Source organism: Corythoichthys intestinalis, chromosome 10 (genome assembly GCF_030265065.1).
Source record: "Corythoichthys intestinalis isolate RoL2023-P3 chromosome 10, ASM3026506v1, whole genome shotgun sequence".
Classification (NCBI taxonomy): domain Eukaryota; kingdom Metazoa; phylum Chordata; class Actinopteri; order Syngnathiformes; family Syngnathidae; genus Corythoichthys; species Corythoichthys intestinalis.
This window is the reverse complement of record NC_080404.1, coordinates 52,041,156-52,053,332: the sequence shown is the minus strand read 5'-3', so window position 1 is coordinate 52,053,332 and position 12,177 is coordinate 52,041,156. Positions and strand designations below refer to the sequence as shown.

The following is a 12,177-nucleotide window of genomic DNA, read 5'->3' as shown; positions in this document are numbered from 1 at the left end:
AACAACAACAAAAGACCAATTGGCTAACTTGCATAGCATAACTCAGCTAGCTTAAATGCTATTTGATGCTAATGTTTACCAGATTGTTTCTGGTGCGCACCAGTGGGTTAAATTTATTTCATTTCTATCGCTGTCCCTTTAGAGGCTCCGTATTAACACATATTCAAAACAATGTAATTTTTACATCGATTACCTTTAAACACTGCTGACACCAGTGATAGTTTCATTTCTGAACAACTGTTTACAAAAAAAATCATTTTTAATAAGAAAGTGTAGTGACCACTACCTCTTAACAGAATTCACCTAGGGAACTGGTGTGGGGCATGTTGTGTTCCCAGGGAAAAACTTTGTTGTCGTGCGCGTTTCCGGCACAGTCCCTTAAAGAGTCACGAGCAACCGAACACGGCAACACGTCTACTGAACGAGCTATCGAGACTCAACAACATTCATCGGCTACAAAAGGTTCTTTTATTTTCAGTGTTGCAATACTTGTGCAGTAATGCCACTTAACTATGTCTAAATTAGCCATAATACCATATATATAGTTTAAGGAAACAAGCGGACTATACTCCATGCTGTTTGACACAGCGAAGCGGACTGGCTTATCAGCCGTCACCTAATAAGCAAAGGAAAAACACCATCATCTCTTCGGTGGGGCCAAGGCACCCAGACTTACCAAAGCAATACCCGAGAACAAGAAGAATGAAGTTTGATAGCTCGACGCCTCTCAGACATCAAGGCAGGCCCAACATCCCACTTCAGTTGCCTCATTAACACGAACTAAACAGCCCAAACTGCGATAGAAGATTATACTAAAGACACCCTTCATCCTGCCCATGGCCCACCCCTCGAGAGCCTTTAAAAAGAAAATGTTAAGCATTGTCATTTTTCTCGGGAACTCGGGAATACTGTATGATTGCTGTCGACTCAGAATAAATTATCAACTTGTTTCGAAGCCTTTTTCCAGCTTTCAAAATGGAGTCAGTACAAGGGGTTAAAACTAGGGTGAACGCGCGGAGTTTGGCCTTTTGGCCTGGTCGTTGGTCTCGCCAGCCCGTCGTTAGGATCTCACCGGCCCGGGTCGTTAGAGCTGCGCCAGCGCGTGTCTGGCTGGCGTTATTCCGGCAGTCTGTCTAAAAGGTAAGATTCCTTCAATCAAACTTAATATTTAAGAATTTAACATTCAGAATTTTTGAAATTATCATATATATATATATATATATATATATATATATATATATATATATATATATATATATATATATATATACACATATACATATATATACTGTATATATTAAGGCTGTCAAAATTATCACGTTAACGGGCAGTAATTAAATTTTTTAAATTAATCACGTTAAAATATTTGACGCAGTTAACGCATATGCCCCGCTCAAACAGATTAAAATGACAGCAGTGTCATGTCCACTTGTTACTTGTGTTTTTTGGTGTTTTGTCGCCCTCTGCTGGCACTTGGGTGCGACTGATTTTATGGGTTTCAGCACCATGAGTGTGTAATTATTGACATCAACAAGGGCGAGCTACTAGTTTATTTTTTGAAAATTTTACAAATTTTGTTAAAACGAAAACATTAAGAGGGGTTTTAATATAAAATTTCTATAACTTTTACTAACATTTATCTTTTAAGAACTACAAGTCTTTCTATCCATTGATCGCTTGAACAGAATGTTAATGCCATCTTGTTGATTTATTGTTATAATAAACCAATATAGTACTTATGTACAGTATGTTCAATGTATATATCTGTCGTGTCTTATCTTTCCATTCCAACTATAATTTACAGAAAAATATGGCATATTTTAGAGATGGTTTGAATTGCGATTAATTCCAATTCATTTTTAAGCTGTGATTAACTCGATTAAAATTTTTAATCGTTTGACAGCCTTTATATATCATATACACTCACCGGCCACTTTATTAAGTACACCATGCTAGTAACGGGTTGGACCCCCTTTTGCCTTCAGAACTGCCTCAATTCTTCGTGGCATAGATCCAACAAGGTGCTGGAAGCATTCCTCAGAGAGTTTGGTCCATATTGACATGATGGCATCACACAGTTGGTGCAGATTTGTCGACTGCACATCCATGATGCGAATCTCCCGTTCCACCACATCCCAAAGATGCTCTATTGGATTGAGATCTGGTGACTGTGGAGGCCATTTGAGTACAGTGAACTCATTGTCATGTTCAAGAAACCAGTCTGAGATGATTCCAGCTTTATGACATGGCGCATTATCCTGCTGAAAGTTGCCATCAGAAGTTGGGTACATTGTGGTCATAAAGGGATGGACATAGTCAGCAACAATACTCAGGCAGGCTGTGGCATTCCAACGATGCTCAATTGGTACCAAAGGGCCCAAAAGAGTGCCAAGAAAATATTCCCCACACCATTACACCACCACCAACAGCCTGAACCGTTGATACAAGGCAGGATGGATCTTGTTGACGCCAAATTCTGACCCTACCATTCGAATGTCACAGCAGAAATCGAGACTCATCAGACCAGACGTTTTTCCAATCTTCTCTTGTCCAATTTCGATGAGCTTGTGCAAATTGTAGCCTCAGTTTCCTGTTCTTAGCTGAAAAGAGTGGCACCCGGCGTGGTCTTTTGCTGCTGTAGCCCATCTGCCTCAAAGTTCGACATACTGTGCGTTGAGATGCTCTTCTGCCTACCTTGGTTGTAACGGTTGGTTATTTGAGTCACTGTTGCCTTTCTATCAGCTCAAACCAGTCCGGCCATTCTCCTCTGACTTCTGGCATCAACAAGGCATTTCCGCCTACAGAACTGACGCTCACTGGATATTTTTTCTTTTTCGGACCATTCTCTGTAAACCCTAGAGATGGTTGTGCGTGAAAATCCCAGTAGATCAGCAGTTTCGGAAATACTCAGACCAGCCCTTCTGGCACCAACAACCATGCCACGTTCAAAGTCACTCAAATCACCTTTCTTCCCCATACTGATGCTCGGTTTAAACTGCAGGAGGTTGAGGAATGCTTCCAGCACCTTGTTGAATCTATGCCACGAAGAATTGAGGCAGTTCTGAAGGCAAAAGGGGGTCCAACCAGTTACTAGCATGGTGTACCTAATAAAGTGACCGGTGAATGTATATTATCATGATAATATAAATATAATAATATATTTATTATTAAATTAATTTTAATTTTTTTCCCACTGTCCTGCATACCTAATTTTTTTTTTTTTAAACTGCATATTCTATCAGTATCTTCTTTACTGTGACAAAGTTACAACTTAAGCCTCCGTTCTCATTACAACTACTGTATAAACAGTAAAATCTAAGTATCAAGAGGCACGTCCAACATGGTGTTTCATCGGAATACATATTTATTAGATAAATATTAGGGATGTCACATCCATCTAACTACATACAGATTTTCAAGACTAAAAATCACAATGTTTGTCTGACCAGTTTTCCAATATGAACTGAATGTACACCATTAAATGTTCAAAAACCAAGAGAAAGACAACTGCCAATAACTTTAGATTGTACCTTTATAGAACTGTTTGCCAAATTGCATAAAAACTATAAATTGGAACTTTTATTAAGATTTTTTTTTTTTTTTTTTTTTACAAACTGCAAAGCTTTTTCTCCAAGTCTTAATGAAGGGTGTGAATCATTTTGTAGCACCTTTATCAAGTACACAGGCCAGAGAGAAATACACAGAATTACACAAAGGGGAGAAAAAAATGTATTTTGTGTCTCGGGACCCCCACGCATGGGAGGGTTTACATAAAGTATTTTACATAAATGAACAGGCGAGTTTAGCGAGGTCATCAAACATATTTCCAATTGGGATGTCTGACAGGAGGATGCAAGCTTTACAAATTCTAAATACACTATGAACACTCCCTCTGGAGAAAAATGAATACAATTCAGTTAACAGGGTCTCTATTTGTCATTTACATTATGTACACAAACACACACGCATCCCCTCACAGTCACACCCTCGTTTTTGTTTAGTTTTTAAACAAGAATTTTCTTCTCATTGGCCAGAAGTGGACAGTACATTTTGAATTCAAACATGACTGTGTAGGGAACATCCCAATGCGGCAGTGCATTGTTTTACAATGGAACAAACAAAACGATATTTGACAAGTAAAGTAAAGCATATTTGGTTGCGTATGAAGGGATTACACAAGAAAATAATAAAACGGGATGAAAACGTACATTTTAAATTTCGATGAATGCATCGAAATTAAGAAGCAAAAACAATCATTAACTTAAAAGCGTATAAAATGTGGCGAAAATACACAAAACATTTTTGAATTAACGTGTTCAATGATATTTTGGAGGGGAGAAATTTGGACCTCTAAGCTGCTTTTACACCAATACGAACACATTACATTCATGAACAAAAAGAACAAAAATGGTTGACGAGGGTACATCATAACACAGTACAAGGCCAGAGTGCATTTGGAAGTGGGTTTGTGTGTATTGTATTTGTGTAAAGTGAGTGCATGTGTGTGGAGTGTGACACACAGTACCATGTCTAGTTGACAGTAATAGATGGGCACAGCACTGCACAGTCACTAAGTATTCACAAAGCGTATATACAACAGTTGTGCACGCACACACACGCAAAAAAAAAAAAAAAAAAAAGGAGGCTGGGTTTGGACGCTACGTTTGAATAGTAAAACAGGAGAATAATTTGCTTTGGTGAGACAGGATTGGAGAAAAAAATGACAATGATAAAAACAACAGATGTAGTAAAGCAATAAATAGAAATGAGACAAATGAAAGGGATGCGTTGGCACAATTGCAAAAAAAAAGATGTCAAAGTGAGATATCATCATAAATACAGCATCTGTGGAGTGGAAGAAGAACACAGTGGTGGATTTACTCCGTTTTTACGCGTACACACACACTCTGCGCGACTACTCGTCCTTTCGGCGAGGTCACACGCTCCGTTTGCCACGTGCACTCTGGAGGGGGTTCAAAGGTCACAGCAATTGCCGCCGTCTTGGAAGAACACGTTTGGAAAAGGGACAAAAACACACACGCACACATAAAAGACTTGTTTTTCCTACAAAAGCCAAATCATGCTTAGATTAAAAGAAAAAAAAACGCTTTTCCTTGTCTCCTGGCTTTTGTCGTTTACAGGTGATGATAATAATAGCTGCACACTTGATTATGTATCACAGATATGTATATTCACTGTATACATATGCGTGATATCGCCTTTTTTTTGTGCACGCCAACGTGGCCGTGGATGCTGTTGGTGGAATCTTTACATAAAAAGGAAGTGCAGGGATGAGCGGCGTTCCCGTCCTTTTTTTTTTGTCCCACGCAGCACATCTTCTAGAAAGACAGTGTGCGCGTGTGCGCATGGGATACAGTCTCAAGTGTCAAAGTGGGGGGTGGGCGACGTGTCTGTGGACAGGACAGTCAAACACATCCCCCTGTGAGGTGAGCTTGAAAGGAGGAAGTACAGGGGCCGGGGCATTGGGAGCTTAGTTGTTCTCAAAGAGGGAGAGAAGGTCGTCGTTGCTGTTGGCCGGAAGGTCGGGAGGATCCAGGTACGAGAGAAGCTCGTCCGGGTTGGCCAGCTCAGGAAGCAGCTGTGGATGAACCCCACAAAAGACAAAACGGCACAATTGTTAGCAATAGTGGCTGCACGGTTTTGACACAAATACTGTATGTAGACAGACAATATAATAATACTCACTGGCCTATGACATCTGCAAAAAAACTACTTTATTACTAGTTCTGCAACAATTAATCGATTAAGAAAAAAGCTTCGAATCACATTTTACAGCGAGTATTCGTTTAAGTAGAGTGCCGCTGTAATGGTTTGTTTTGAAAGTGTTTGCGTTTAGTTTTATTGATTTGTGTGGATACACTGCCCTCTAGTGACAACAGTGAATGTGAAATAACTATTTACCGGCTGAATCCAGCTGCTCCCTGTTAAGACCAACACAAGGTAAGTTTTTGTGCATACAGACAGTGGGGTAAATAAGGGTTTAGTCAACCACTAATTGTGCAAGTTCTTCCACTTGAAAATATTAGAGAGGCCTGTAATTGTCAACATGGGTAAACCTCAACCATGAGAGACAGAATGTGGGAAAAAAAAACAACTGAAAATCACATTGTTTGATTTTTAAAGAATTTATTTGCAAATCATGGTGGAAAACAATAGAGCTGGGAATCTTTGTGCACCTAACGATTCGATTACGATTCAGAGGCTCCGATTCGATTATAAAACGATTGTTGATGCACCTCCCTTCATTTTTTTTTTTTTTAATGTTTTGTACATTAGTTCCAAAATTGTTCAAAAATCCTTTCAGGCTAAACCAAACTACTATTTCAGTATCAAGTTAATATATAACAGTGAACAAATACACAAAAATAACTAAATAAAATACTCCAGTCCCCATTCGGTATCAGCAGCTTTAAACTACATTCAATTAATTTAATGTTGTGAATCAACCGTTACAGTTGTTAAAATTGCTCCCGTTATTCCATAATTTCCCTTCTGTCTACTTTTGACATGTCAAAGTTTTAAAACAGTTTCATCATTTAAAGATAGATTCAAGACAAGATTTTGCCGATTTAGGAGTATTTTAGATGCAAAAGTTAATTAGGTTCACTACCAAAGAGCCATCTAGAAAGGTCTACTGCTTTAAGATGGCGGCTGTCTACTAACGCTGGCAAGTCTGTCATTTCGCATCTCTGTTCAATAATACATGTTCTAACACCGCCGTCGTCTGTCATTTTGCATCTAGTTCTACATATATATGATATCTACTCTGGCCGTATGTTTGTAGCAACTAGCAACTGGGCGTTGTTTGTAGCGGCTGTCGGCCGCATTCAGGTATGATTGTTTTTTTATCTAGCGGCATGAGTTGAACATGATATTTACTGCCGGACCGTTCCTCATTGCGTCCCAAAGACCGCGCCTACTGTGTTTTACTTCCGCTTTACCTGGTATAATTCAAGAATCAGAATTTGGATGTTTGTAAATCGTTCTCGAATCTTCCACGGCCGAATCGCGAATAATCTAAGAATCGGAAATTTCACACGCCTCTAGAAAATAAGTATTTGGTCAATACCCAAAGTTCATCTCAATACTTTGTTATGTACCCTTTGTTGGCAATAACGGAGGCCAAACGTTTTCTGTAACTCTTCCCAAGCTTTTCACACACTGTTGCTGGTATTTTGGCCCATTCCACCATGCAGATCTCCACAAGAGCAGTGATGTTTTAGGGCTGTCGTTGGGCAACACGGACTTTCAACTCTCTCCACAGATTTTCTATGGAGTTGAGATCTGGAGACTGGCTAGGCCAGTCCAGGACCTTGAAATGCTTCTTACGACGCCACTCCTTTGTTGCCCTGGGTGTGTGTTTGGGATCATTGTCATGCTGAAAGACCGTCCCATCTTCAATGCCCTTGCTGATGGAAGGAGATTCTCACTCAAAATCTCTCGATACATGGCCCCATTCATTCTTTCCTTTACACAGATCAGTCGTGCTGGTCCCTTTGCAGAAAAACAGCCCCAAAGCATGATGTTTCCATCCGCATGCTTCACAGTGGGTATGGTGTATGGTGTTCTTTGGATGCAATTCAGTATTCACAGAACCCGTGTTTCTACCAAAAAGCTCTATTTTGGTTTCATCTGACCATAACACATTCTCCCAGTCCTCTACTGGATCATTCAAGTGCTCTCTAGGGAACCGCAGACGGGCCTGTACGTGTACTTTCTTCAGCAGGGGGACATGTCTGGCAGGGCAGGATTTGAGTCCCTGGCGGCGCATGTTACTGATGCCTTTGTTACTGTGGTCCCAGCTCTCTTTAGGTCATTCACTAGGTCCCCCCTTGTGGTTCTGGGATTTTTGCTCACCGTTCTGGTTATCATTTTGACGCCACGGGGTGAGGAGGGAGTTGAAAGTCCGTGTTGCCCAACGACAGCCCCAAAACATCACTGCTCTAAGGGAGATCTGCATGGAGGAATGGGGCAAAATACCTGCAACAGTGTGTGAAAGCTTGTGAAGCGTTACAGAAAACGTTTGGCCTCCATTATTGCCAACAAAGGGAACACTACAAAGTATTGAGATGAACTTTTGGTATTGACCAAATACTTATTTTCCGCCATGATTTGCAAATAAATTCTTTAAAAATCAAACAAGGTGATTTTCTGTTTTTTTTCCACATTCTGTCTCTCATTGTTGAGGTTTACCCATGTTGACAATTACAGACCTCTCTAATATTTTCAAGTGGGAGAACTTGCACAATTAGTGGTTGACTAAATACTTATTTGCCCCACTGTATTTAGTTTATAGTTTTTTTTTTTTTGGGGGGGGGGGGGGGGGTATGTGGTTGAACGATTTGTTAAAGAGAATTGTAAGAAAAAAACAGTACTTCATAGCATTTAAGCCAGCGGCCTTTGTTATGCAAGTTAGCTAATTGTTCTTTTGTTGTACTTTGATCATCATTTATTTATTTGGCGCTCAGACATACACTTCATTATGTATTGACGGGACACGGAGCCGATTCATGGGGGCCTATCGCCGTCAAAGCTGACAGAGTGGACACACAGACAAAGACCTTTTTCTGTTGAAAATTCTTGTGAATAAATGCTTAAATTCCTGAATTCTTCATGAAACGGTCTCGATTCTTTATTAAAAAAGTCAAACAACCGGGCAGTTAGCATTTATTTTACGTAAATATGTCGAATGTAATGCGGCTGCCTTATGAAAACAAGGAGCTTTTTTTTCGTTGAAAATTATTGCGAATAAATGCTTAAATCCCTGAATCCTTTACAGATATGGAGGTAAAACAGTCTCGATTCTTGGTTAAAAGCAAAAAAAAAAAAAGTGCAGTTAGCATTTATTTCATGTAAATATTGTCAACTATGACGGCAATGCCTATTGATTTTTTTTCACGTTTCAAAACGCGTGCATGGTACGAAAAATATAATAATTGTTCAATAATAATTGTAACATTGTTCATAAAGTAATACTTTATTCTAGGTTGATATATATTACTTTTTAATATTAAAACAGACACAATATTATGCAGAAGGTGCACTTATAATAATAATAATTGTAAAGACGAATGATACTATTTACTTGGGATGTAACGAAAGCAAAATTCGTGGCCGAAACCGAATATTAGAAACACTTGGACGAAAAAACTAAAGGCTGGAAAATATACACGCATATAATAATGCTTTTATTTTACATTTTAAAAATTGATTTATTTCATTATTTACCGATTACCAATAAAATGGGAACCGGGGCACTCCTTCAAATTAGAGAGGGGGCCAGTGCCCCTGTGGCCCCCCCTTAAAGTGCCTGTGACACGAAAAAGCATGTTTATTTCATAATACACGCGGTAGTTTATGCCCCTGAATGATATGGACCGCTTGGATGTGTGTGGAAGCGATCGCTATATTTATTTAGTTTTTTTAATCCCGCGCCATGAAAATGAGTGACTTCCGGCTTCGGTCTCTCATTGAGGAGGAGGGCGCTGTGACGTGTACGGTAGAAGACGTTCTCTTCACTATACAGTGTACTGTTGTGTATGAGGACGAAGGATTCAGCTGATTTTGCGGATTAATACTTTTATTTTTTGCATCGCGCCAGCCAAACGGCTGCAGAAAAATCATTCTGTATGCGGGAGAGGCGTATGCGCCTTTTTGGAGTTTCAAAAGGTTCCCATTCACCGTGGATATTTACTGTGGGACCATTGGACTTACAAGGAAGTGAGTAAACATCTTGTTTTGTATTATGTCAAATACGAATACAGTGATTACAAAGTAAACACTATAAAATTCCTTTAAATAAAGGACTACTTACGTTTGATCATTGATAGGCATGTAAAAAGCTATCCTCATGCTCATTAGCAGTTAGCTGTTAGCACGTTAGCTCCACAACAACTCCAGCCACCCTCCTCCAGGGAACGAACTGTAAATTGCTCTCCGCCGGGCGGTTTGCCGATCCGCAAAGAAACTCGACAACCGGGTCGTCATGTCAAATAATCCAGGCTAGTTATGTGTGATTTTCCACTTCGAAGACTTTGAAACGTCCCTCGGTTCGGGTTAGCATGTCGGCTAGCTGTCACTCCTTCTGGTCTGTCTACATTCTCCGAAGCCGGGGAAGGGAAATTACATATGTCCGATTTAGGTGTCATAAAATATCGTTCGGGAGGTGTGACAGTAAAGGTGAAGTCGACTGTTTTGACCATTATGGAGTAATTTTGCTATGTCATCTTGAATAAATGGATTTTTATTATTTTATATTCCATTTAGCACAAGATTGTTATTTGTCATGACCATGCCATTTATTTAGCAATTGGGGAAAGTACTTGGGTAAAAAGAATATCCTGTAAAAATATTGAAGTAAAGAGACAGAAACAATGACATTTTGCCGCTCTCTTCGTCGCGTTTTCCTCATTGTGAATAGTTCCCCCTCGACGGGCTGACTGGTCCTTCTCAAGCCATTTATATAGCTATTGGGGGAAAATACTTGGATAAAAAGAATATCCTGTAAAAATATTGGGAGTAGAGAGACTGAAACAATGACATTTTGCGGCTCTCTTCGTCGCGTTTTCCTCGTTCTGAACAATTCCCCCTCAATGGGCTGAATAGTAAAACCGATGAGCCCAGTCTACCGCTGACGTCATCCACCTGTTGGGGACGCTAAAGCCCTATAATGGTAGGCGTGGCTAACCGGCAGATTAAAAGACTAATTTCTCGTCATCTGCGCTTTGCTAAATTGTTGTATGTAGTCGAATCGTCTCAAAATATGATTCTAATTCACATAATAATGCCATTTAAGACTTTTTTTCTGGTGTCATATGCTCTTTAAAGTCACCACTGGGAGGGTGCGTCCCCAGCTACAGTGAGAGCTGGCGTCATCATAGCATTCTGTTCGGTGGACGTAGACACACACGTCGCGGCAAATTTGGGACATTCGAAAAATGGGTCTCACGCCTCCAATTGCAAAGCTAAATAAGATCTCGATGTTCGTTTGTGTGGAACTTTAGTTCACAACAACAACAAAAAAATAGTAAAGCACTTAACAAAGCTATTATTATCTCTCCCACACATTAAAAATTGCCAATTATTCCGTTTAAAACAGACCAAACTGGGCTAGTGTGAAAGTGCCCTTAAAGTGCATCATGCTGGACCCAGAACAAGGTTCAGATGTTCTAGTAGGATTTTCCTTCAATTTTGTTTTGAATTTCAAGAAGAACTTTGGAACTTCATAATTGCCTCCACCTTGATTCTGTCCCCAGTTGCAGAAAAATAAAAACAGCTTCATTGACACTACAATGCTTCACTGGAAATGCTTCTTTTGGTGAAGAAAATATCTCCCAAATGTATGAAAATCTCTCATCCTAATTTGCATCTTTGTCAATGTGAGGCCGCTTTTTGTATGCCTTTTGGGCAACCACACATACACACACACACTTACATCCAGCGAAGGTTCGGGCATGTCCGGACCATCTGACGAAGGGTTAAACGTCAGATCGGCGTGCGGGTGAGTGTTTTGGCCGGGCGGCTGAGGTTGTGGCGGCGGGCGAGGCGGCTGCGATGACGATGGGCCACCACCGCCGTGATGCAACGGTGGCCCCGATTGACCGCTGTGATGCAAAGACGGCCCCGATTGGCCGCCGGGGTGTGGAGAAGCATGCAAGCCGGGCTGCATTGAGTTATGGGACGGATCGGGGTGGGACATCTGCGGGAGCCAGAGAGGGAATCAGAGTGGAGTAGATGAAGAGAGTGAAATGAGTCCCAGCATGAATAATGTGAACCAGGCCCTTGAAAATACCTCTGTTAAGTTGGCCCCCCATCAGATGTAAATTTATAGAAAAACTAAGTCAATCGTTTGTGCAACATTTGTGCTCATCCATCCATCCATTATCTTCCGCTTGTTCCGGGGTCGGATCGCGGGGGCAGCAGCTTTAACAGGGAAGCCCAGACTTCCCTCTCCCCAGCCACTTCAACCAGCTCCTCCGGCGGGATCCCAAGGCGTTCCCAGGCCAGCCGAGAGACATAGTCTCTCCAGCGTGTCCTGGGTCGTCCCCGGGGCCTCCCGCCGGTGGGACATGCCCGGAACACCTCTCCAGGGAGGCGTCCGGGAGGCATCCGAACCAGATGCCCGAGCCACCTCAGCTGGCTCCTCTCTACGCGGAG

General features: G+C 40.9%; 1 protein-coding gene across 7 annotated transcripts in view; it reads right to left on the bottom strand.

Annotated features, from left to right (window-relative positions):
* Positions 1–2,010: 2,010 nt before the first annotated feature.
* zmiz1a (zinc finger, MIZ-type containing 1a) overlaps positions 2,011–12,177 on the bottom strand; it is a 509,241-nt gene continuing 499,074 nt past the window's right edge. For 4 of the 7 annotated variants that reach the window (XM_057849276.1, XM_057849274.1, XM_057849272.1 and 1 more), the window contains exons 22-23: positions 11,456–11,719; positions 2,011–5,599 (exon numbers count right to left, since the gene is read on the bottom strand). In XM_057849276.1, coding sequence (XP_057705259.1) covers positions 5,492–5,599; positions 11,456–11,719 — 372 coding nt within the window. In that variant the 3' untranslated portion in view covers positions 2,011–5,491. The remainder of the gene's footprint in view (positions 5,600–11,455; positions 11,720–12,177) is intronic. The other 3 variants (XM_057849271.1, XM_057849278.1, XM_057849277.1) reach the window with 3 other exon arrangements.